The sequence below is a fragment of the Tachypleus tridentatus genome, chromosome 8, assembly GCF_004210375.1.
Source record: "Tachypleus tridentatus isolate NWPU-2018 chromosome 8, ASM421037v1, whole genome shotgun sequence".
Classification (NCBI taxonomy): Eukaryota; Metazoa; Arthropoda; class Merostomata; order Xiphosura; family Limulidae; genus Tachypleus; species Tachypleus tridentatus.
In genome coordinates, this window is record NC_134832.1 from 142110672 (window position 1) to 142137090 (window position 26419).

General features: G+C 36.0%; 1 protein-coding gene across 3 annotated transcripts in view; it reads left to right on the forward strand.

Moving 5' to 3' along the window:
* LOC143223631 (cell adhesion molecule Dscam1-like) overlaps positions 1–26050 on the forward strand; it is a 118896-nt gene extending 92846 nt beyond the window's left edge. Inside the window, exons 19-26 of one of the 3 annotated variants that reach the window (XM_076451831.1) lie at positions 872–1057; positions 2670–2960; positions 3668–3832; positions 4206–4402; positions 4951–5032; positions 20694–20801; positions 22218–22300; positions 22890–26050. In XM_076451831.1, coding sequence (XP_076307946.1) covers positions 872–1057; positions 2670–2960; positions 3668–3832; positions 4206–4402; positions 4951–5032; positions 20694–20801; positions 22218–22270 — 1082 coding nt within the window. In that variant the 3' untranslated portion in view covers positions 22271–22300; positions 22890–26050. Of the gene's footprint in view, positions 1–871; positions 1058–2669; positions 2961–3667; positions 3833–4205; positions 4403–4950; positions 5033–5377; positions 5668–20693; positions 20802–22217; positions 22301–22889 lie in introns of those variants that run through there. The other 2 variants (XM_076451830.1, XM_076451829.1) reach the window with 2 other exon arrangements.
* Positions 26051–26419: the final 369 nt, after the last annotated feature.

Genomic DNA, 26419 nt, shown 5'->3' on the forward strand with positions numbered 1-26419 from the left:
TTATTTAGTTACGGTCAACCCTTCAATTAATTGGTGAAAGAGTAGGCTAAGTGTTGGCGGTGGATCGTGTTGACTAACCGTCTTGTCTCTTACTAAATTAGGAACGGCTAGCGCAGATGGCCCTCGTGTTGCTTCGCGCGAAATTCAAAACAAACCAAACTTGCGACGACGAGCTATTCATTTTATTACAACAAGATAAACTGATAAGACTGTAACAGTTTCACTTTGTTTTTGAACACAGGCTGTTTGTTCTACTATATGTAGGATAAACTGATAAGACTGTAACAGTTTCACTTTGTTTTTGAACTCAGGCTGTTTGTTCTACTATATGTAGGATAAACTAATGAGACTGTAACAGTTTCACTTTGTTTTTGAACACAGGCTGTTTGTTCTACTACAAGTAGGATAAACTAATGAGACTGTAACAGTTTCACTTTGTTTTTGAACACAGGCTGTTTGTTCTACTATATGTAGGATAAACTGCTAAAACTGTAACAGCTTCACTTTGTTTTTGAACACAGACTGTTTGTTCTACTACAAGTAGGATAAACTGATAAGACTGTAACAGTTTCACTTTGTTTTTGAACTCAGGCTGTTTGTTCTACTATATGTAGGATAAACTGATAAGACTGTAACAGCTTCACTTTGTTTTTGAACTCAGGCTGTTTGTTCTACTACAAGTAGCATAAACTGATGAGACTGTAGCAGCTTCACTTTGTTTTTGAATACAGGCTGTTTGCTTCACTACAAGCAGGAAAAACTAATGAGACTGTAACAGCTTCACTTTGTTTTTGAATACAGGCTGTTTGTTCTACTACAAATAGGATAAACTGATAAGACTATAACAGCTTCACTTTGTTTTTGAATGCAGGCTATTTGCTCTACTACAAGCAGGATAAAGCTGAATGGGAGGAGAAGACATTATCAGGACAGTTTAAGCGATACAAACTTACAAGTTTGAAGTGCGGGGTTCGCTACCAGTTCTACCTATTGGCCTTCAATTCTGCAGGAAAAGGAGAGCCAAGCAACGTGATAAGCACTAAAACTGAAGGAATGGGTGAGACTTTGTTGAAGCTTTAAAGTGGGTGTGAGACTACAGTAACTTAAAACCATACTTGCTTAAACACAAAGAACTGAAGTACCATACTAGCTTAAACACAGAGAACTGAGGTACCATACTAGCTTAAACACAGAGAACTGAGGTACCATACTAGCTTAAACACAGAGAACTGAGATACCATACTAGCTTAAACACAGAGAACTGAGGTACCATACTAGCTTAAACACAGAGAACTGAAGTACCATACTAGCTTAAACACAGAGAACTGACGTACCATACTAGCTTAAACACAGAGAATTGTGGTACCATACTAGCTTAAACACAGATAACTGAGGTATCATACCAGCTTAAACCTAGTGAATGAGATACAATGTTAGCTTAGTACAATAACTCATTCGCTGGGTTTATCTTAAACTCAAAGAATTGAGGTACTGTACTACTTTAAATCCAGAAAACTAAGGTACTATTCTAGCTTAATCCTAGTGAAAGAGGTACTGTACTTGCTTTAACAGAAAGAATTTAAATACTACACTAGCGTGAACCCTAGGAGTTGAGGTACTACACTAGCTTAAACTAAGGGAATTTATAAGATTCTGTTCTAGATTAAATAATGGGAATTATTGTATCTTACATTTAGGGAATTGTTAATACAGTATAGTGAATTAAACTGATGAAATAGGTATGTTATTGTATATTGTACTTCAAATGAAGAAATGCTATGCTGATGAGAACTGATGAGATATAATAATAGTTGAGACTGAGAGAACTGATGAGATAGTTTTTGAGCTGAAACCGAGAGAACTGATGAGATATAATAATAGTTGAGACTGAGAGAACTGATGAGATAGTATATTAGCTGAAACCAAGAGAACTGATGATATTCTTTAATAGCTGAAATCAACTGAGATATCAGTGAAATATCTCAGTAACTTTATCTGATGATATATTTGATGTATAGATATATATTTATATCATTGGATTTGAGACAATAACAAACTAGTTTTAAGCATTACTAAACAATTATTACCTTTTTATCAATTTTAATAATCACCAGTCATCGTCTGTTCAGCAAACGCGCGCACACATTACCTCTATATGTGCACACGTGCGCACATCATTTCAGAGTTAAACAAAAGGCGGATGTAAATACAGTTTAGTTGACATTTTGTGTAACAGTATATTAAGAGACCTATTAAAGTTTTGAAAAATGTCTGAAGTTGTTTGATACGTGCAATAACATTATAAGTTCATTCATTAATAGTTTCACCCTAACGAACTAAAAGTGAAAGCTTCTCTGCTAACTATGAATTCCGGTGTTTACGATTAGAATTATTTTGTATTTCCTAGAAATTGTGTTTAAATAAATGTTATTGAAACAAAGATATTAATTTGACCGCAAATGGTTTGCAGGTTTCTGTTATAAATAATATATTGAAAAATCATGAACATGTTTGATTAATTCGTCAACTTTATTACTGGAACATTTACTTACAAATTTCAAATATACGGAACTTGAAACTCGTTCAGTCCTCCATTCTGAAACTTAGTGACGTTAATAAAAAAAAAAAGTTCATTTTATGTGGAAAATTAAATTTGGTTTTCTACTTAGCTCCTGTGGCCCCCAACAAAGAGTCCTTACTGGTCCATAACAGGACATCTGTCACCATCCGATTGGATACTTGGCATGATGGAGGTTGTCCAATCACGTTCTTTAGTGTCAGCTACAAGGCTCAGAAAGACGACAATTGGAGTATTGTGTCTGACAGAGTTCTCAGTGAGCAGAAACAAATAACCATTCCATTCCTCACTCCAGGAACAAGATACCAGGTCAAAGTAACAGCTCACAACGAGGCTGGGGCTACTGAAGCAGAGTATTTCTTTGTTACACAGACTGTGACTAGTAAGTTAAATACATGTCGTGTTGTATACGGTTTTTGGTTAGTTTTAGCAGAATGTTTTCGACTTTAATAAATAAAATACTGATTTTCCATAAAAATTTATGGAAAATGGTTTTCCAAAGTAATAGCATTTCGTGGAAAGTGTTGAACTACCCTACATGGTAATTAGTTTTCCCGAAAAATGTCGGATGACAAATATCTAGTTATTTAACTTTCAATGGTAATAGCTATCCACAGAATATTATAATCTTCTGTATCAGAATTACTATTGAAAATGAATAACCATCTAGCGAAAGCAGGAATCCTTCCTTCACAGCTGTTAATCTTTAACAGAACATTCTTAAAGTTTATTACTGGCTGTGGTTAATAACCATCTAGCGAAAGCAGGAATCCTTCCTTCACAGCTGTTAATCTTTAACAGAACATTCTTAAAGTTTATTACTAGCTGTGGTTAATAACCATCTAGAGAAAGCAGGAATCCTTCCTTCGCAGCTGTTAATATTTAACAGAACATATTGTTATTCAGCTTTTATGATAATACTAATGGTAATATGGTTGGTTTTTATATAGCAATATTGTTTTAACATCAACATTGATACGTTTTGTACAACCATTTGTCTATGGAAAACGTTATTAAATTTCATGTATCGATATGTGTTATAAGTCGAGGTTCAGTTTCCTGTAGTTGTTGTTGTTGTTTTTTTTGTAGTGTACACGACTTCCATCCCCATACTTATTGGAGAGAAAACCCCTATCTACTTGGACTTGAACATTATACTGCCAATTGGAGTGTCGTTTGTTGTGGTTGTCGTGGTCATGTTCCTGGTTTGTGTGATTGTAAGGCGTCGCAATTCTTCAGAGAGTTCAATAAGTGGTTCGTTTCATTTCAAGTTCTTGTATATTGAAGTATATTCTACTGTTGGTGACAATTATAAATTCGAAATGACAATGCACGCATGTCTCCATATTTGGAAACATAATTATGGTTTAGAAACACGTTTTATTTTCATTCTCTCATTTTGAAATATTGTTTTTTAAGTAATTTCACCGCTAGGTTTTTATTATATGTGACGTATTACGAAATATAATGGTTAGGCTTGCGTTAGAGAAATATCTTGCTAAAATTATGCGAACTTCGATATTGATTTTATTTTTTTTATAACCGATTAACAGAATTAAACAAAGCTGTTATAGTTTAAAACGTGTCCCATTTCAATTGTGTCATTCTTAGTCGGTTCATGTTCTAGGAAGTTCTGTGTATAACTGTCGGAAAAGACAGACTCGAGAAAACGTGCAGTTAAGTAACCTAGACAACAAGAACTCAATTAAAAAACCCTCAGCGTCGCCAAGTCGAGCCAAGTCATTCACTTACCCTCAGCCTTATGCTACTACCCGGTTATCAGAGTCAGAGGACAGAAAGGCTGGAGATGTTAACGATAGTTTGGTGAGTTTAATGACAGATAATTTGATTTCACTAACACAAAAAAGTTTACTTTTGTATTATTGAAATGTCTTACTTTACGACATATCAGAGTAGGTATTTCTAAACTTCATTTTATTTTCTCAGTGTATTGATAAAATTTAGCTCCTGGATTTGGGCATAATATTATTTTGTACGTCATTAAGCGATCTTACGATATTATTTCTTCATAATTTTGTTGCTAGGTGGCAGCACAGACAGCTGTAGAGTTATTTTAATTTATTTGTTTTTTCTACCTGAAGGTTAAAAACTGTTGTGTTCAATAAAAGAGTTACAAATAACACTTAATGTTTTAGACTAATGATAAGTACACTCACTTTTAATGAGATAATTGTGTATTTTTTTTGTTAAAGTGATTAATTGTAGAAAATGTGTATTATATACTTAAAATAATTTGTGTTTATTTCCAGTCACAGGGCAATTTTACTTTAGATGAAACAATGAAAATATACATTTTCTGAAATGTTTTAACTCGTAAAAAACAACAATAATTATTGTTTGGGTTTTTTTAGGCTAAAGACGAACCTTTATATGCTACTGTAAAACGCACTCCTCGCCCACCTCGATCTGAGGTTCATGTTTATGATTATGAAAGTAAGTTACCATTTTGTTCAATAGATGGCAGGACGTATAAAATCTTTGTAATTGAAACCTTCATATTATAACATTATCTCCTAAGGGCTTTGAAATTATTATACGTATTACTAAATTATCTGTTTTTCAGAAAAATTCTAAGCCTTCAAATCGATAATATGCATTTGGTATTATTAGGATAAATTCGAATCTTTTAAAGTATTTAATTGTTTTTTAAAAATTCAAATAAGTTGTTGAATTCCAAAAAACCAAAACAACAACTTTTAATAGCTTTTATATATTACCATTAGATTTTATTTGTTTATCTTTGTTATATAGTTTTCTGTTACTTTTATTTTTATTTAGAAGTATGCTATACAGTTGGATATTGTTTCGCACCGAAGAGAAAGTAGGATTAGTTTTGTTTCGCTTTTAGGGCTTCCCGGAATGATCCTCAATATCTTCCATGCTTTATTTTACCATCAACAATTCTGTTTCTTGACAGTTTGCGTTAGTGCAGGCTTGTGTCGTTTTACGGTCTTCAACATCTGGAACGTAATGCGGATACAAACCGCACTGCCGTCTGGTGATTTGTTGGTTTGGGCTTTAAAGGTCTGTCAAAAATCTCAACAAAAAATAAAGGATATTAAGGTTGAGCTTTTGTTTGTTTGTTTTGAAATTTCGCACAAAGCTACTCGAGGGCTATCTGTGCTAGTCGTCCCTAATTTAGCAGTGTAAGACTAGAGGGAAGGCAGCTAGTCATCATCACCCACCGCCAACTCTTGGGCTACTCTTTTACCAACGAAAAGTGGGATTGACAATCACATCATAACTCCTCACGGCTGAAAGGGCTAACATGTTTAGCGCGACTCGGATGCGAACCCGCGACCCTCAGATTACGAGCGCATGCCATAACGCGCTTGGCCATGCCAGGCCCCAAGGTTTAGCTAAGAGCATATATTTATTTAATCTCAAAGTCTCGCATCATTCGTCACTTTCTCGTTTATAACGACATTTTATTATTTGCAACACTTTAATGAAAACTTAAGCAGTGAAGAATAAACGAAAGGCCGAAAACAGAAAATAATAAGACTTTGTGTTTTATAAAGACATATTATTATTATTATAGCAATATATAATAAAATAAGGGGTGTATTAAGAAAAGTTAGACAATTAAAACTGATAAACGTGAATGAATGAGAGATATTAAACTGACATAAAATATTAAAAGCAGGAAAATAGGGAATAAGATAACTTTTGAGACAAGTACTTAAAAAGGACGAAATAATCAGTAATATACAACAAACTTGATCTAGTGTAAGATAAGTCTAACCATTGGAACTGAAGATGAATATGTATATCCTAAAGCAAAATGTAGGAGTGATATATACATATAAACTTAGGATTTAGTGGAGTTAGGTGGTGGAAGAAACAACTGGAAATAAGGAATAAGAATCGTAAGACTCAATGAGAATCAAACATAAGTATTATTTAACTTAATACAACTGAACAAATTATTAAATACGCCGACTAAACACTACGCTCTCTGATTTCCAAACAAGTAATCCTAAGGATAAACAGAAAACAGGTTTCAGTTTTTTTATGTAAACAAATGCACAAAGTTTTGTTAGTCCTAACTAGAGGAATGTGTAGATTCTAAAGTGTAATTGGTCTTTCAGAAAGTCCCATAAAGAAGTAATAAAGTTGAAATAAATTATTGGACGTTTAGAGACAAGGAACATGAGTTCAGAATTGAAAGAAGTCGAGTTTACAAAAAAAAAAAACCCTCAAGAATTAGCTGAGAAAAGAAACGAAAATATAGCATATACCGTAGAAGTAGACGTGTAACACAGATAAAGTGGATAGACAACTAGGAAAAAACCTTTCAGATGTACACAATAGCGCGTAGATTAATGTCGTGTACAGAAAATAAACATACGTGAAAAGTGTAATTAATTTTACGTTTAGAATCTTCTCTGTGTACCAGCAGGACAGCCACACAATGGGTTTTGATAAATTGAGCCTTATTTGCATTCGGCTTTTCAGTTGTTTTTTTTTCTTATTCTACAACTGGGGTTTGTGTAGGAAGTGTATAATTGTCTATTTCCTTTACGCAAGTCTGAGTTTTGTAACCATTTTTGACTGAATAATAACAGTTTGACATGTTTCTACGTTTTCTTGAAATCTGGATGAACCACAGAATAATAATAACATTGCCACTTGTTTCTATTTTGTCTTCAACCTTGGATGGCTGCATTGAACAATAATGGCTCTACTTTTTCAACGTTCTGTTCCTACCTGGATCACTCCACACCAACACTTATTTCCACGTTATTTACAAAACTTAGATAGCTTCAATTTATAGTAATTATAGTATCGGTTATTTCTATTTACCCACCAGGCCTGGATTGGTACACTGAATAGCAGACAGGGGCAATCTCAGTCATTCTGGAGTTCCGGGCAAACTTTAATAAATCGGGCCCTATAATTATAAGAAAACTCAGAAGTAGATTAACAAAGCGTAGTATCGGGAGCCCTTACATACGTGTAACCCATGGCAATTTTCCCGTTTGCGCAACAAGTAAGACCATATAAGATAATAATAATAAAGCCTTCTTCTATAGATGGTTTAAAAAGCATCATGGCGAGTACATTGGAACGGATGGCAACCGCCTGTTAAAGAAAAGACAGAAGTGCAGTAGACAACAGTTAAACGGAAGACTTTCGAAGCGTTGTCCGCAACAGTTGTGTTTTATGGACAACTGTCATCCGTTCCAGTTTACTAATCAATACAACTTTCTACGTTTTGTATAAATCTGGATGACTCCAGAAAATAACAACAGTGTCTGAATAGCTCTACACAATATTTATGACATTTGTTTTTCTGTTCAAACTTGAGTAGCTCCAAGTCTGTTGCGACACATCAATAAATCTGTCTTTTATTTCCGTTATACGGATTTACTGAATGTAAAAGTTATGTTTACATGTATATTAGATTTCATATAATATTCACTATTCTCCTTAGTTTGACCGCGTTTTCAAGCATAATTGGGCCCGGTATGACCTCAAACATATGTTGTTGTTTGAGTATAGAATGAAAATACGAGAATTGGCCAACAAGAGACGTTGTTATATTACACATAGGCAATGCATTACATGCATACAGTCATGTGAAAAAGTTAGAACACCATATGAAAGCCTGTGTATTTTTGTAACATATTTGGATATATAGATATATAATCACAATTTTAACAATACTGAGAGATTATAGGAATATAACTAAACAATTAAAACTGAAGAAAAGACTTTTCAAGATCTTCTGTAAATGTAATTCTACAAAATGCATATTATAATTGAGGAAAAAGTTAGGACACCCCCACATTTATACCCACATAAAATGGCTCAACTTACAGGTGTATCACACTAGGTGCACATGATCAGAAGATCGTTACTCAGCATTTTGAATAAGGCTTGCCCTATTTAAACCTCAGACATTTAGTTTGGTGTGCTTCTGACTGTTGAAGTGAGAGTGAGCACCATGGTGAGAGCAAAAGAGCTGTCTGAGTGCTTCAGAAAGAAAATTGTAGCAGCTTATGAGTCTGGTAAGGGATTTAAAAAGATCCCAAAAGATTATGAAATCACCATTCCACTGTCCGTAAAATAGTCAACAAGTGGAGGGCTTTCAAAACAACTGCCAACATTCCCAGGTCTGGTCGTCGAACAAAGTTCACCCCGAGAGCAGACCGCAAGAGGCTAAAAGAGGTCTCCAAACACCCTAACATGTCATCACTGGACCTACAGCAGGCTCTGGCTACTGTTGATGTGAAAGTGCATGCCTCTACAATCAGAAAGAGACTGTACAAGTTTAACTTGCATGGGAGGTGTACAAGGAGGAAACCTTTGTTCTCTAAGAGAAACATCAAGGCCAGACTGAAGTTTGCCAGAGAGAATGTAGACAAAGACCAGGACTTCTGGAATAATGTTCTTTGGGCAGATGAGCCCAAAATTGAATTATTTGGACACCACAACAGAGGACATGTTTGGCGTAAACCAAATATAGCATTTCAGGAAAAGAACCTCATACCAACTGTGAAGCATGGAGGTGGAAGTGTCATGGTTTGGGGCTGCTTTGCTGCAGCAGGACCTGGACAGCTCACAATCTTAGAATTCACCATGAATTCTACTGTGTATCATAGGGTGCTTGAGGATCATGTGAGACCATCTGTACGAAAATTAAAGCTGAAGCAGAGCTGGACCCTGCAACACGACAATGACCCAAAACATACCAGTAAATCCACCAAGGACTGGCTGAAAACTAAGAAATGAAGAGTCCTGGAATGGCCAAGTCAAAGTCCAGATCTTAATCCCATTGAGATGTTGTGGGGGGGACTTGAAACGGGCTGTGCATGCAAGAAACCCCTCAAACATCTCACAGCTGAAAGAATTCTGCATTGAGGAGTGGGGCAAACTTTCTTCAGACCGATGTCAGAGACTGATAGATGGCTACAAGAAGCGTCTCACTGCAGTTATTTCAGCCAAAAAGGGTAACACTAGCTATTAGGGAGTAGGGTGTCCTAACTTCTTCCTCAGTTAGAATATGCATTTTTGTAGAATTACATTTACAGAATATCTTGAAAAGTCTTTTCTTCAGTTTTAATTGTTTAGCTATATTCCTATAATCTCTCAGTATTGTTGAAATTTAGATTAAATATCTATATATCCAAAAATGTTGCAAAAAATACACAGGCTTTCATAGGGTGTCCTAACTTTTTCACATGACTGTATATATACTACACTCTCTTTCTGTGTTGCACTGCACAACAATTTTTTTGAAAAGCTTTGCTTCCTGAAAAGTTTTTGCTGATTGTGACAGGTACCTGGTGGGTATGCACAAATATAGTTTTGGTTTTGTTTCATCACGTAGGAACTCTGAGAAATAGACAGTTAACTATTTACCGACAATAACGTATTTAATTGCGTTTATGTTTCTAATACGCTATTAAGTTCAGCATAATTAAAAGTGTTTTGCTCCTGATTTTCGTTCGTATTCAATGTCCGGTGCATCGCGTTGCAGTGTTCAACAGTAGTCATCAAGCATTGACGGATTTCAGTTGCCCTGATATCGTTTTTCCATTGTAGCAATGTTTTGGGTAAACCTTTCACCGTGATTTGCGGGTAAGAAGTCCATGTGTGAGTGGAGGAAATGAATCTTGAGTGACATATTGTACTTCATTGTTTTGTATGCTTTGAGAAGTTTGTCTACCAACTGAATGTAATGTGGGGCTCTGTAATTGCTAAGAAAATTGTCAACAACGTCTGTGAAGGCTTTCCAGGCAATCTTTACTGGCCCAACTAACAGATCTTCGGACCGCTTGTCACTCATAACATGTCTGATCTGAGGGCCAACAAAAATGCTCTCTTTGATCTTGGCCTCAGTTATTCTTGGGAACATCTGTCTTAAATAACGAAAACCTTCGCCTTCTTTGTTCATTGCTTTCACAAAATTCTTCATAAGTCCCAATTTTATGTAAAGAGGAGGCAAAAAAATCTTTGCCGGGTCGACAAGCGGTTTATGCGCCACATTTTTCTGTCCTGGAACTAACTTTTTACGGAGTGGCCAGCTCTGTCTAGAATAATGTGACTCTTTGGCACGACTGTCCCATTCACAGATGAAACAACAGTACTTTGTATAGCCAAGCTGCAGTCCCAGTAACAGAGCAACAACTTTCAGATCTCCACAGATATTCCAGTTGTACTTGCTGTACTGAATGTGCTTCAGCAACATTTTCATGTTCTCGTAGGTTTCTTTCATGTGTGCTGAATAGCCAACAGGTATTGAAGGGTGAACGTTGTCATTATGTAACAGAACAGCTTTGAGGCTTAGCATTGATGAATCAATAAAGAGACGCCACTCTTGCGGGTCATGGTCACGACCCAAAGCAGAGAACAAGAGAACAGAGACTGTCAACTTGTGCACAGAATTTGGTTATATCATCTGGGCGGCTTCGAAAAACAGAAATTTTCGTACCTGGTGACAGCAAACACCATTTCTACATTCTCGAACCCAGCAATTCGGCTTTTGCTTTTGACAGATTCAAATCTCTGACCAGATCGTTTAATTCTGACTGTGTTATGAAATGTGGATCGCCTGAGGAGCACGGTTCAAAATCCGGATTAATGTCACTGCCAGTTCCCTGCATTGCAGTTTCTTTATCTGGTTCGTTTAAGGTCCATTCCTCTGGTGGTTTCGGAATTGGAAGACTGTCGTCATGTGGCACGGGTCTCATTTCTGAAGGCAGATTATGGTATTCAATTGACTTCTTGTTTTTGGCAGAGAAACCAGACACATTAGACAAACAGAAGTAACAGTCCGTCACATGGTATTTCTGTTCTCGCCATATCATCGGGAGAGCAAACGAAATTGTCTTTCGAGTGCCTCTGAGCCAAGCTCTCAGACAGACAGCACATGTCGCACAAGTAATGTGAGGCACCCATTCCTGGTCTTGATCACCAATTTTACAGCCGAAATACAGATGATATGCTTTCTTCACAAGAGCAGTCATTGAGCGTCTCTGACGAACAAGAGTATACTCGCCACAAATGGAGCAGAATGTATCGCGGCTGTTACAACATTGACGAGACATACTGACCGACACCAATCGTCCTGTAAAACGTCTATAACATCTAACTTACTTGTTACGGTGCTACTGAGGCAATGCTATATTCTGAAACAATACATACACATTATAAGGTCTGTATTAATCTAATGAGCAGCATCTGTGTATGCAAGCCACTTTTATAGCCTTCTGGGACAGTGTCAAGTGGGACAGTGTCAATCTGGTTCTGGCCTGCCCAGGCATGCCCGGGCCGCATACTTTCACAGAACAGCTTCCAACCTGGCTTGATTTCATGCCTGGACATGCTAAGACTGCACAAAACATTGTTCACAGGTCTCTTACAAAAACGAAATTTTTTTGGACACAAATGCAAAAAAAATATGACAAAACTGAAAATTTTGATGGAACGGTACGTGATGGGCAAAATTTGGATGTGATTTTTGTGATTAGCAGCCAAAAACCTAAAAGGAACACCCAACAGTGTTCAAGAAGCAAAAACTTTGTTGTGCAGTGTTTTTTACCCATCCTCTACAGCCCGATATGACCAGATGGTTAGAAATCTCCACTTGTAATTTGAGGGTCGTAGGTTCGAATCCTCGTCAAACAAAACATGTTCGCCCTTTCAGCCATGGAGGGCGTTATATTGTGATGGGCAATCCCACTATTCGTTGGTAAAAGAGTAGCCCAAAAGTTGGCGGTGGTGATGACTAGCTGCCTTTCCTCTAGTCTTTCATTGCCAAATTTGGGACGGCTAGCTTTGTGCGAACTTCAAAAATAAACAGACATAATGTGCTTTAAACAGATATTCTTTTATAGAAAATGAATATTTTTGTTGTAACAACCCTGTACCCGTCACGTTCAATGAACACTTTAATTCATATTCTTAATCGAAGAAAGAACTTCCTTGTTTATTTTTCAACCTAGACGACATAAGATTTAAAAGTCATTGTAGTGCGGTGGTTACATGTAGCAGAAACCATTCAGTATTTATATTAGAGTGAAAGGTTTAGAATGAACGTTATTGAACAATAAATGTAGTATAATATTAAGCCTAATTGACGTGAAGTCGCTACTGTTTAAGATAAATATATTGAAGTTTATAGTACGTGAAACTAGCGGACTTAAGACTTGATGGGTAAAGTTATTAAAATATGTTACAAAGAGATGTTTGAAATATTAAAACAGTTATATGAATAGAAGAAATGTACATTTAACTAATGCAAGTCAACGAATTAAATCTAAAACAATAGTGACATCTATCTCACACATATATTGCATTATTATTTAAAAATTAATTGAAAATAATGAAAAGATAATTTAAAGTTGTCACGTCTCAAATTCCTCCAATAAAATTCTTCAAATTCCTGAAAGTTTATGAACAGTTTTAAAACTGCATAAAGTTTTGATCTTATTTCGCCTCCTGGTGATTCAGTGGGGCCTATGATACTAAAATTCGAGGTTCGATTGTCGCACAGCCGATATCTTTAGCTTATCTTTACTTTTAAGCAAAGATATGAATTGAATTCTTTTACGAACATAGAAACGTAACGATTTTGTACGTGTTGTTTGTGACATTAAAATATTTTAATTTATTTTGATTGGTTGTCTACATAGCTACGAGTTAACTATCAAAGCTACTAAAAGCTCATTAGCAAATATTCACTATTTCTTCCATTTTCTAGGCTGAATTTATTTGGTGAAGTAACTAACATTGATTGTCAACTGTTGGTCAGTTGTTGGTTCCTTGTCCGAAAACTTCTATTGTCTTTTATGGATAAAATTCGACCTTTGACTTTTACTCTTCTCGAGTAACGATATAAATTATTAACGCCCGTGTTCTGACCCCCTCAGAGGAAGGTATGCAAGAACATGACACTAAAAATAAAACCACAGTATCTGTTGTGGGCAAAGCACAGATTGCCCATTATGTATTTTTGCTCTTCAACAGTTCAGCGTTAAGTTTTCAGGCTTACGTCGCTAAAAGCCAGGTTTTGATATTTGTGGTGGAAACAGTACAGACAGCTCATTATGTAGGCTTGTATTTAAAAACAACCAATTAATATGAGTCTTCCCATCAACGCTTTATTCATTGATTTTCACAAGTCCACAACCGAAACCCGAACGCTGACATAATCCTGTCTGTTTGTTTTGGAACTAATTTTTTTTTCCCCCCTAATCAGTAGTCTAGCTTTGGGTTTATTTAATACCTTGACGTTCGTTTCGTTGACCAGTTTTGTCGTCGTTATTTGGTGGACCCATGTGCACACTTTTTTCACAACACATAATATATTTATTATCAGTGTGTGAGAATGAGATACAGTTATATACAGTCTGGAAACTTAGCTTGGTCGAAAGACCATCAGTCTCTTGTTACGGGAATGACAGAATGATTTATGGAAATTGAAGTTTGCTTCAGATTCAATTCTACAACGTCCTGGGAAGTATAATAGTGTTTGACATTTCTGAGTGATTGGCATTTCTCGAGGTCGTATGAAAACTTTTCCATGCGACTGAGCAATGCGAGACTTGGTTTCCAAGAAGGACTAGAACAACAGATTATAGGATCAACAGTCTTACGGGATATCACGCACTATTGCTTGAGAGCAAAAAGTAAACAATGCCACAAGCCAACCCAGTACACGGATGGGGACGTAGTTATCAGGTTTTAGAAATTGAAGTTATCAACATGAACGTTACCTGGTGAGTTGATGGGCAAAAAGTACTACTGGTTCGGCTGTAGCTCATTTCTAAATTTTGAACTATTGACCAGAGGGAGGGATCGTATTCAGCCCACGAAGGGCTTTCCTTTGCTCTTGAAAATCGAGTGTTTGTCGTTGTTTTAATCCTCACTCAACTGAAAGTGCAGAGCATGTTCACTAACATCATGCTTTGATACTTGGATCCTTCCTATCCGCAACCCGATACGTCAACCACTAGGTAACATCCTTAACTAGTAGAGCGACTTCAGTAGTAGGCAGTTTTCTTGGAGTATAAAGCTACTCAATGGGATATCTGCGCTGTGACCACTAAATGAAATTAAACCCCAAATTTTGGCTTTATAAGGCTCTAACCTTACCCTTAATGTTTCCCGCCATTAGTTAGAAGAAACGTATACATAAAGTAGAAACGTGTGGATTTCTTTCTGTTATTTAAACCCTCTTGTGTTACTGTAATAAATTATAACGTCGTCTAAATCATATCCTTCAGTTTGGCCTAATTAAAATTCAAACCGCAAACCCAGCAGTGTAACACACAATAACGTACACTGTGCTCCTAACGTTAAAGATAACCATCGATTCTATTGATAAATAAAAATAAGAAAAGCAGAAGAAAACAGATTTCAATGTGCAAATCTTCTTCTTGAAAACCATGTAACAACTGTCAATATAAAGTCGCATTGAAATGGAACATATCGGAACTACATTTTCACATTGTTTAGCGATTCATAGATTCATTGATCGCTTTTCAGGAAGGATATTTAACAGTCTTTTCTGATCTATAATATTCATTTACTCAGAGCATAAAATTAGTCCTGATCGGAGATTTATAATTTCCAACAGAGAGATATAATTTGCACTTAATGACACTGATAAACAGAGGGATATGAATTACTTTGGGATACAAGAACTATCCAGAGAAAGACTTACAATAAGTCTGTTACAGGTGTGATAAGCAAAGTGCAGTGTCTTGTTAAATGCGAGAATCCACAAGTACAAAGACCAATGGCAAAAGCTGCCCACGTGTCCCAACAGCAATACAAAACATTGTTAGCTTTTATATGTATGGGCCAGATTCTTTATAGTGAGTGTCTGTGACTTTTTGGCATTAAATTTCAACAATGCATAAGCAGCACACAATAAAAACTGCTGACTATTATAGCTATATCCAGAGCTTTAAATAATAATTAATATGCACCAACATATGTAGTCACCTTTATGGCCTCAGTGCAGAACTGATAGTTATAAAGATACAGTGCACACCTAATTATTCTCATATCGTGGATTTTGCACCTCTAGGTAATGAACTCCTTTCCATAGAGGTAGTTCTGGAATTTTCATATGGCATTTATGATGACCAGACGCTCTTTCAACAGATTTTTGCTGGCGTACATTATGCAAAATTGTACATCCACATATTCTTACAAAAGTACTGTACCAATTCTAAAATCTGAAGCATCGTCCTGAACAATGAATAGATTGTTGAACTCTGGCATTCTGAAAAATGACAAATTTCCTGACATGTTATTCAGTTTCATCTAACGTGTTTGGTTCCACTTCCATTTGTTGGGTTGGCTTTTCTTGGTCAGGTAAGTTAGTAGTATTGCGACTTCAGTGTACTTTGAGATGACTTTCCCTTAGTATCCCGTTAACCTCAAGAAGGATCTCACTTCTGCTTGGTCATCAAACCTGGTGTGTATTATACGCATGTTAGCTTCTCCTCTTTCATGGCCCTCTGTCAGTTGTCCATCGCAGAATAACTGATTTAGCATACAGATGGTCTGACAGTCAGACCTGTTGTCCTCATTCGCTTGAATATTCTTTCTAAGTTTCTTCATGTGACGTTTCCATCTGGCTGTATAGGTCAGAATGTTATCCAAGTAATCCTCGATGTTGGTGGTTTTGTGAAACATTTTCTTTATCATGTGGTTGAATGTTACTGGTGAGTGAACTAATGCAAACCAACATCCTCTTGAACTGGTAACATTCGTCTGATGTCACAAAGACTCAATCGTGGCACTAATAAGGACTTCTTTGCTCTCTGTGCTCCTCTTCAACAGATTAGCGCAGTAGATCCTGAAACTTCCCAAACACTTTCACCTTATAATCCACGCTGGTGACCACTTCCTGCAATTCGAAAGGTCATTTCCACTATAGGGTGAGTTTGTTGTTGTCAGTGGGTAGCAGAACCAAGACCACCTATTTGGCTTTCATGCATCGATTATTGACAATTTGTCACAGAAGTCCTTTTAACTGTTGTGAGCTGCATATAAACATTTTCAAGTTAGTTGTCAGATCTTATCTAGTCCTTTTCTGAGGTCTCGCACGTGCTGTTGTGTGTTCCTCACTTCTAATTCTTCTACTCCTGTTCACAGTTCTTTCAGTATCTGCATCAGACCTCGTACTGTTCTTCCATACAATATCTCAAAGGGTGAAAATCCTGTACTCGCTTATGCGAAATCTTGGTGGGCGTGTGTTTTCTTATAGTAAAGCCACATCGGGCTATCGGCTGAATCCACCGAGGGGAAATCTTGGTAAGCGAATACTAATGCCTGCAGGTACCTGTCTCAGTAACGTTTTTCCCTTCTGGCAAATCTTATTCATCATGGTATTTAAGACTCCACTGACCCTCACAAAGTCCATTACATATGGGATTGTAAAGAATTGTCCAATGCTAATGAGTCTACCTGCCTCTTTTCTGGATCTCTTACTGAAGGCTTCTTTCGGAAAGCCTACTCTGCAGAACATTTGTAGGAGGGCTTTTACTACTCTCACCATTTTAATCTTTAGCTGCACTATGGCTTCTGGGTAATGTGTCACACGGTTGACTGCTTCTATCACCACATACCATTGCCGTTGTCAGATACAAGTATTAGTTATCTGATCACGACTACTGTACTGAATGGATTCTTCTATGAGAGGCATTTCACTCAGTGGCACCTTAGCTACCTTCCCTTCAGGTACTGTTGTTTGTCAGATGACCTGTAGAATCTGGTTACATCTACAATGACATCCAACCAATGTAAGTTTCTGGTTATTTTGTCTGCCATAACCTGTAGAACCTGGTTACATCTACAATGACATCCAGCCAATGTAAGTTTCTGGTTATTTTGTCTGCCATCTTCTTTGCTCCTAAGTGTTCCCCCACAATCGACTCGTGAGCCAACTTCATCACTTGAGTCTAGTATTCTGCTTTTACTATAATTTGTTTAAGTTTCTCAGTAGAACTGCCCCAACAGATCTAGTACAGCAATCCTTTCAAGTGCTCGATTCTATAAGTCTCTTTGTCTTACGCTCGACTTTCCCCATGCATTGTTCAAAACTTCTGCAGTGAAGGGTATTTTTTCTCTGCTTCTAGCAAGTCCCGCAGACCCACATTCGGGATGTCACCTTTCTATACTTGTACTAGATTGATGTTTTACTTGCTTATCTTTTCTTGAGCTCTTGTGGTAACTGCAGATGTCATTTCAGTCTTTTTTCTCTTAGGGTCTTTCAAACATTTACTGCCTGCTATGTTGCCAATCATCAACTCATGGATGGATGTCTTCATACACATGGCCTTAAGGTTTCCCACATAGTATGGAGTGTCGACTGCTATGGGAAATTTTTTCACTGTCCCATCAGTCAACACAAAACACACACTTTGCCCATCATCCGGTCATCAGACATCAGGCTGGTTCTCACTGGTGATTCCAGAGTCTCATAGGACTTTTACTTTCTTGTCCCACAGATAGCCATCAGCTACTGGCATGTTGTAGTTTGCAGACAACTCTCAACGTTGTCACATGCTCCAATCACCACTACCACTGTTGATCTATTTGCTAACTTCAGCTGACCATCAATCATGCATTGCTTAAGCAGGGTGATAGCACTTTCGTTCTTGTGGTGAGTTTTCTATTTTTCTGGCAGCAGTCCATAGTGACAGTCACTTTTTCTTGTTTCTTGCCTTTACCATATTTGTAGGTAACTCCAGCTGCTTTATGTTAAGATTCCTGTTTTTGCTTGTTTTTGACAGACATATACTCATTCGCAATGTGCTCCATTTTATAACAAGCATGGCGTCTGTTCTCTCATTTGTCTGTCGACTTCTTGTTACCTTTAATAATATTTTGTTTTTGATCGGCCCCTTCCATAGTTACGACTTTGGTTATTCTTTGGCTTGCCAGTTATGCTCATTCCATGTGCTTCGTATACTGTTCTGCCAGCTTGGTCATCTTGTCCACGTCTTTTGGAGCATGTTAATTGGTTAATATAAACTGTTAAAGAATCAGTAGGTCTACCAGTTCTTCAAGACTCTCTTTACAATTGGCCAAGTCAGTCCACTTTGTAGAGTGTCTCTGTAGATGTGTCACAAACTGAAATACGGTTTCTCCTGTGTCAGGTTTGACTTCTTTGAGCTTCCATTGAAAACCTACCTCATTAGGTTTATAATGGTTCAGCTAGATCAATTTAATTTCTAATAGTCCATGGCATCTTCTGACACCATACCTGTATTAACTTGTAGGTCTTTTCCTTGAGAAGAGGCTAAAACAGCCTGCCCAGTCGCCTTTGTGATTTTATGTGAATCTTTCATATCTCAATAGGAAAGAATCCATGTCGTCAGTCTGTTAATCAAATTTGAGTAGCTTGAGTCGGCTAACCTTAACTCCATTGTTATTCTTTGGTTCTCCATCTTTCTGTTGTTAAACTTGGCAATCTCAGTATGTTCTCTTATTCTTTCTATTTCTAGTTTATCTTTCTTTCCTTTTCTTCTATTTCTTCTTTTATCTGCTGATGCTCTTTTCTCTCTCTCTAGGTAGTTTTATTGTTTAACAAACTTCCGTAAATTGTCATCCTTGAGCCTGTGTTGTATGTCCTTCTCTTACCACTTACCAAATACAGTTGACATGCTTATATAGTGTGGTTGTGGCCTCAGTAATATTTTCACTACCACCACAGTTATGTGTGTTTAGACCTATTTGCTGGTTGTTTACGTTTACTTCTACTGGTATTTACTATTGTAGATCCTGACTCGATTGCCACTGTTAGGTTTTATATGTATAGGCCTGAGTCTTTAATATGGATGTCTGTGATTTGTTGACAATGAATCCCAACAATAAGCAGCCAGTCCAGCAGAAAGTGAAACATATATATAAATGTTCATTACACTATTGATCATCACAGTTGTATTCAGAACATTAAATAATCTTCAGTATCGTCACTATATGCTCTTTATAACTACAGTCACAATCTTGCACCTTCAAACTAAATTTCCAAGGCATATTTATAACCAAACAGAAGCCTAGAACGTTCCATACAATACAAGACATTATGATGCAATAATATTCAATTAAAACAACGAGAAAACTCAGAAGGCTCCAGTAACGTGATGTAACAATACAAGAATTTCCAATTCACAACAACTGAACTACACAGCATATGATTCGAAAAAGGTAATGTAAACAAATCTACGATATGTTGTCTGTGCTTGTCTTTCCTAATTGAAAAGTGACAGCCTAAATGGAAAGCAGGTAGTCAACACTGTAAACCATCATAACGATATTTAACTTCCATTTTTATAATGCATCTTAGGTCTCAAAGTGTAGAGCTGGATTATAACTATTTGCAGTAACTGGCTTTGAACCACGGAATGTCATATGTACAATATTATATATTAACCAGAGGGGTTGCGCTCAGCCCTACATTAGATGGATTATGGAAGGTGCAGAAGATTCGTTTGGTTTGGACATGACAGTCTTATGGTGCACTTATTTGCGATAGAAATAATTTTTAAGATGAAAAGACGTTAACTAGCACATGGCCAGCATGAACCATCTCCAAACTGATTTTAATGTTGAGGGGTAAACATTATCTGACTAATTTTTAACTAGTAAGACTAGGTTTTCCATCTACATAACACTACTTTCCTAAGTATTACTATCCAATGAAGGTTCCTAATTTTATTTTGTTTTTTTATCAAACTATAAAAGGTAAGAGTTACTGCTAGTTTAGGTACTTTGGAGTACTCATTTTACGTATTAGGTGAAATAATTTCAAATTTAAGGCTTAATCAGATCTCAAACAAGACGAATTACCATTAAGCATGCGTAAAGTAATCAGAGTACAGACCATAGAATGTGGTCGTGAATTTACTCAAGGAAAATATTTGATTTGTGACTATTAAATAACATTTTCGAAGTTAAGTCATATTCTTCAGGCACACTATACTTAGCTAAACCAGAATTTGGTTCATTTTGTTATTATAAATGTCCTGAAAGTTATCATGAGTGAAAGTTATGAATAATAACTAGCTGTGTGAACTTCACGCTGCACTATTTGTGTATGTTAAACACCTGATAATTAACGCAGGTCCGTCTCAGTGTCTGTATGAAGAAAGTCATCCCTCAACCAGCTACTGGAAAGGCACCCATGCTTTCGTTCGAATAGAAGAGGACCCTTCTGAGAAGTCACTCGCAGGTAAACCAGCCACCCAACTAGCTGTCATATTTAGTCACAAACCTAGCTGTTTCAGTTTGATTAGCTAGGTAGACAGATTGTGTATGTGTGTGTGTTTTTTCTTATAGCAGAGCCGCATCGGGCTATCTGCTGAGCCCACCGAGAGGAATCGAACCCCTGATTTTAGCGTTGTAAATTAGTATACTTACCGCTGTACTAGCGGGAAGCAGACAGATTGATTTGATCTGTCGAGCTCTTAGAAACAAAAGAAGAGATATGTATTTCTTGCTTTACATTGCTGGTTTAAACACTGACTTACTAAACGTTTTCACCGTTAGCTCCCTTTATTTTAACAACGCATACGGTTACACATTCGTTTTGTTTTTATATTTTGATAAAAGGTCTAGAAAAAAAACAACCTTTAATATATGTAAAAAAACAGTTATTTCTTATAACCAACTTTTCGCCTTTGCAGCTTTATCGGGGTTAATATACATAACGCCCCCTAGTGGCACAGCGGTATGTCTGCGAACTCGCACTTCTAGAAATCGGGTTTCGATACCCGTGGTGGGCAGAGCACAAAGAGCCCGTAGTATAACTTTGTTCTTAATTCTAAACAACCAATCAATAAATATAATTGCGAAACATTGGCTAATATTTTTATAAATATATATATATAGCTGGAATATAAAGGTTGTATTTTAAAAAAACGTATTAATCTCTCTGTATGCGATACAAATTTTGAAAGACAACAGAAAAGTCCCTTTTATACATTTTGTTTTATGTCTAGAATTTTTTTTTTAAATTCACCACTTAGTTTTATCACAAGAGTATTTATCTATCCCAGAAAATATCCAAAACAACATCTCGTATATCCCACCCTATAAAATACGGATTTTGGGCGTTCGTAAAGGGTCCTTAACGGGTCTGGACGATTACAGATGGCCTAGGCCCTAACTACGATCCTGAGCAGTAAGTCGAATATAGAAATTGGTGCACAGTAGTGATTCTGTTAAACCTTATTGACATATCTTATAAATTGGTGTTTGTTTATTTATTTATCTGAGACGCTAGATACATACTTTTATGGAATGAGAGACCGCTAAAAAATCAGAGGAAATCTAAATTTAGCGATTAACATATAATTTCTTAATGAAAGGTTATTTGTTTAACAGTATTAACTGAAAAGTGAATATATCTCTACTGTTTTGGTTTTGTTTTTATATTTCTTGACATAGATAACAATTTCAAAGGAGAATTTCTGAATGCGTTCTAACAATACAGTAAATAACAATATTATTGTATGGTATAACAATGTTTGTTGTGGTTGTTGGGACATTTATTCTTGATAATATAACATGTAGTCTTTTTTTTAAAACTGAAAACAACAATAACAAGTACAGATTGTTCTTTTTATATAACTGTTTGTTCTTGTAGCTTCTCCAAAACGAGTTACTGCTAAAACGTGTGTAAAATCATCTTACAGATGAATTATGAGGATACTTATGTTCACGTGTAAGGTAAGCGATGATTGTAAGGCATAAGAAAAGTCATTTATTAAATTGTATATTCTAATATAATATAATAATACTTTATTATGTTTGATTTTTAAATCTTTCAAAACAGATGTAGAGATGTCTCAACTTACAAACTGGATATTAACAAAGACTGGCCCAGCATGGCCAATTGTGTTAAGGCGTTTGACTCGTAATCCGAGGGTCGCGAGTTCGAATCCCGCTCTCACCAAACATGATCGCCTTTCAGCCGTGGAGGCGTTATAATGTGACGTTGGTAAAAGAGTAGCCCAAGAGATGGCGGTGGATGGTGATGACTAGCTGCCTTACCTCTAGTCTTATACTGCTAAATTATGGACGGCTAGCGCAGATAGCCCTCGAGTAGCTTTGCGCGAAAATTCAAAAACGAACAAATCAAAGAAATGGGTCACGTGATTTAATAATCCTAACTATGCAACTTGGACCTAGAATTTTAAAAACTTTATGTGCAAAGTTTGCTCACTTTCAGTTTTTAACTTAAAATGTATTAACTTTCTTTCGGATATTCAAATGTTATTTGGTTGAATATAACTGGGATATAACTTATTCATTTCAGAAATATCTGTTGTCAAGTTGGCCCTCTGTGAACACGTTCGTTCTCATCGTGCAAAGTAATGTGGTAAAATATGTCAACGAGATTATTCATTCGATTACTAAACAATGTGCCAAGCTGTATCCACTGACGTTTTGTGTATAAGATTTATTGGACATATTTCTATCCTTCAAAAAATTCGCTCTTTGATCAGGCGGTGCTGAGTGCCAAATCTTGATTCAGATTAATCGCTTATTACAATGTAAACAATAATTGAAGAACATGATAGCGGTTAATAGGTGGCGCTGTGCTCTCAAGAGCAGAAAGAAGGAACTGTGACACCATACTCTTGTAATTTCTGTGTGTTAAGTGCATTTACTACAATATTACAGAGGAATTTCAGAATCGTGAGTGCAGTCCACTTGTTTTTGTTTGTTTATTTAATGTTATATATTTGTTACCCTTGTTTATCCAATATCAACGTAATATTCCGATTAGTAACGCTTGTATTACACACTCTCCTCAGCGTTCCACTAGGTGTCGCCTTGATAGTCGTGTTTTCACTAGTTGTTGCATAGATTGTGATACATGTCGATAGCATCGCTGCATTGTCTATTAATACTGCTTTAATTTAAAATGTTAATATACTGCTAGTAAACAGTAACACCCACGATATATATACGTTAACAGTGATTAAATAAAACACTTGCTGGTGTGACAACTGAAAATAATTAAAAATGGTGCTTCCTCTCTTTGGATAGAGGTCGCCTCAACACCAAAGAAAAATGTGTTTTTCCCACATATATCAATTCGGTTTGGAGTATTACTTTAACTTCTTGTTATTTTACAAATATCTTTACCCGCGTCTACGAATTAATTCAAAATAGTAGATTTAAAACGTTTCTTGAGTTACATTTATCAAATAGAATCTATTGTATCGATAAAGAAAAGTTATACACGTAACACTTATATTACCAGTTTCTACAAAGTGGAATCTATGAGACTTGACTCTTCTATTTACAATAAATGAATCTGTTTTCCTTAAAAAATAAGAAAAAATATAAGTTACGTCTTATTAATCGAAGAAGTTCAAATAGTATTGTACTGTAGAAACAGATGTTTAAATGGTGTTATTATAAACAGGGGGAAATTGTAATTAGCTGTTATGAATAAACGGAAGTGCAGTCAACACTATGTTAAAACTATAAGGCAATTTTAGTACCAAACAGGCAAAAAAAAAGATATTTTTATATTAATCAAGAATAGTATAAATACGATTGTATTTCTTAACAGTTTTAAGTAGAAATTACATTAATGTGTTAAAAATATAACACGACTAATATTGTTTTGCTACGCAAGAGATGTATGCAGGTTATGTTTAGGGTTACACAAGAGCACAAACATATTGAAGCCGATGTCTTTAATAGACGTCAAGTGACATTGTTTTGTTAAATAAAGAAAAGCGGTATTGTTGAGAAAAAAGTTAACAGTTTGTTATTTAAGGCAAAAGTAAACGATATTGTTGTGTTAAAAAATGAGACACAATTGGTGTTCTTTACTACAAAAATGAGAGAGGTACGGGTGACATTGTTACACAATATAAATTTCAACGAGAAACGATTTTTTGTTGTATAAGTTCTGTCATTTTTTGTAGAAAACATGTTAACTTAAAGAAGTATTGAATATATCGTTGTACAGAGTGAATATATGTGTGAATATTGTACGAAATAAGTCTCTTTAATATAATTATTGATATTAATATATGTATATATAGATAGATAGATTTAAAGAGTATATGATGTGGTAATCTATAAATCGTATTTATTGCGTATAAAGATATCCAAAAAAGCTTTATAAAAGCTCTTTCCTTGCAACTTGAAATGTGACCTTTGACCTCTCCATCATCTGGATCTCCCACTTATCATCAGAGAAGAAATAAAAAAATAACATATCACTGTTATTTGTAGGCTTTCAGAAGTAACATACATGCATTGTGTCAGGATAATGTTTACGCTGTTGTTCAAAATTCCTTAGTAATACTCAAACGTACACTTCAAATTTTGTGATACATGTTTTAGACTTAGTTGACTGTTTACTAACAAATACTTATATGTGGGGAATGTGATATATTTCTCTGTATTATCTCGATCTTTTAAACAAACAGGTGCCTATGAAACTATTGATTTTGTCTTACAGTTCATCAGTTATCCAAGAAAAAGTCGCTGAGAATCATATCCTAGTAAAACTGTGTTGGAAGGTTTTTAAACTTTCCAAGTTACTTTGTCTTATCTGTTAACCTGCACCTAATATTTTTGTGTTGTGATGTTGCACCTCTTCTTAAAAATATTTTAATTTTTTCTGTTTAATTCCAATCTACCTAATTATTAACTTTGTAATTAATTCATTTATCTTCCGCTGATCAAAATTAAAGTAACCATTCTCAGTTGTTCTGTTTGGAACCAACTATCTAGTAAACAGACAACAGTTCCGTGTTTCCAGCTGCTATTTCTAACCATATATTTGGTCAAATAATATTGTCCTACTTTGATTAATCAAGCTGTCTGTTACACTTTCTGTAGTTATTTGATCATTTGTTTTGATGTCTCACCAAAACTATATCGTGTTATCTTGTCTTCTGTTTCTCCACCAACCCATACAATACTTCACGTTGTCTTGTCTTCTGTTTTTCCAGCTACCCATACAATACTTCACGTTATCTTGTCTTCTGTTACTCCAGCTACCCATACAATACTTCACGTTGTCTTGTCTTCTGTTTCTCCAGCTACCCATACAATAATACTTCACGTTATCTTGTCTTCTGTTTCTCCACCTACCCGTTATCTTGTCTTCTGTTTCTCCACCTACCCATACAATACTTCACGTTGTCTTGTCTTCTGTTTCTCCAGCTACCCATACAATAATACTTCACGTTATCTTTTCTTCTGTTTCTCCAGCTACCCATACAATACTTCACGTTATCTTGTCTTCTGTTTCTCCACCTACCCATACAATACTTCACGTTATCTTTTCTTCTGTTTCTCCAGCTACCCATACAATACTTCACGTTGTCTTGTCTTCTGTTTCTCCAGCTACCCATACAATAATACTTCACGTTATCTTTTCTTCTGTTTCTCCAGCTACCCATACAATACTTCACGTTATCTTGATGTTCTGTTTCTCCACCTACCCATACTGATACTTCACGTTATCTTTTCTTCTGTTTCTCCAGCTACCCATACAATAATGCTTCACGTTATCTTGATCTTCTGTTTCTCCAGCTACCCATACCTGATGCTTCACGTTATCTTGTCTTCTGTTTCTCCACCTACCCATACCTGATACTTCACGTTATCTTTTCTTCTGTTTCTCCAGCTACCCATACAATAATGCTTCACGTTGTCTTGATCTTCTGTTATCCGGCTACCCATACAATGCTTCACGTTATCTTGATGTTCTGTTTCTCCAGCTACCCAGCCTGATACTTCACGTTATCTTTGATCTTCTGTTTTCTCTGGCTACCCATACAATACTTCACGTTATCTTTTCTTCTGTTT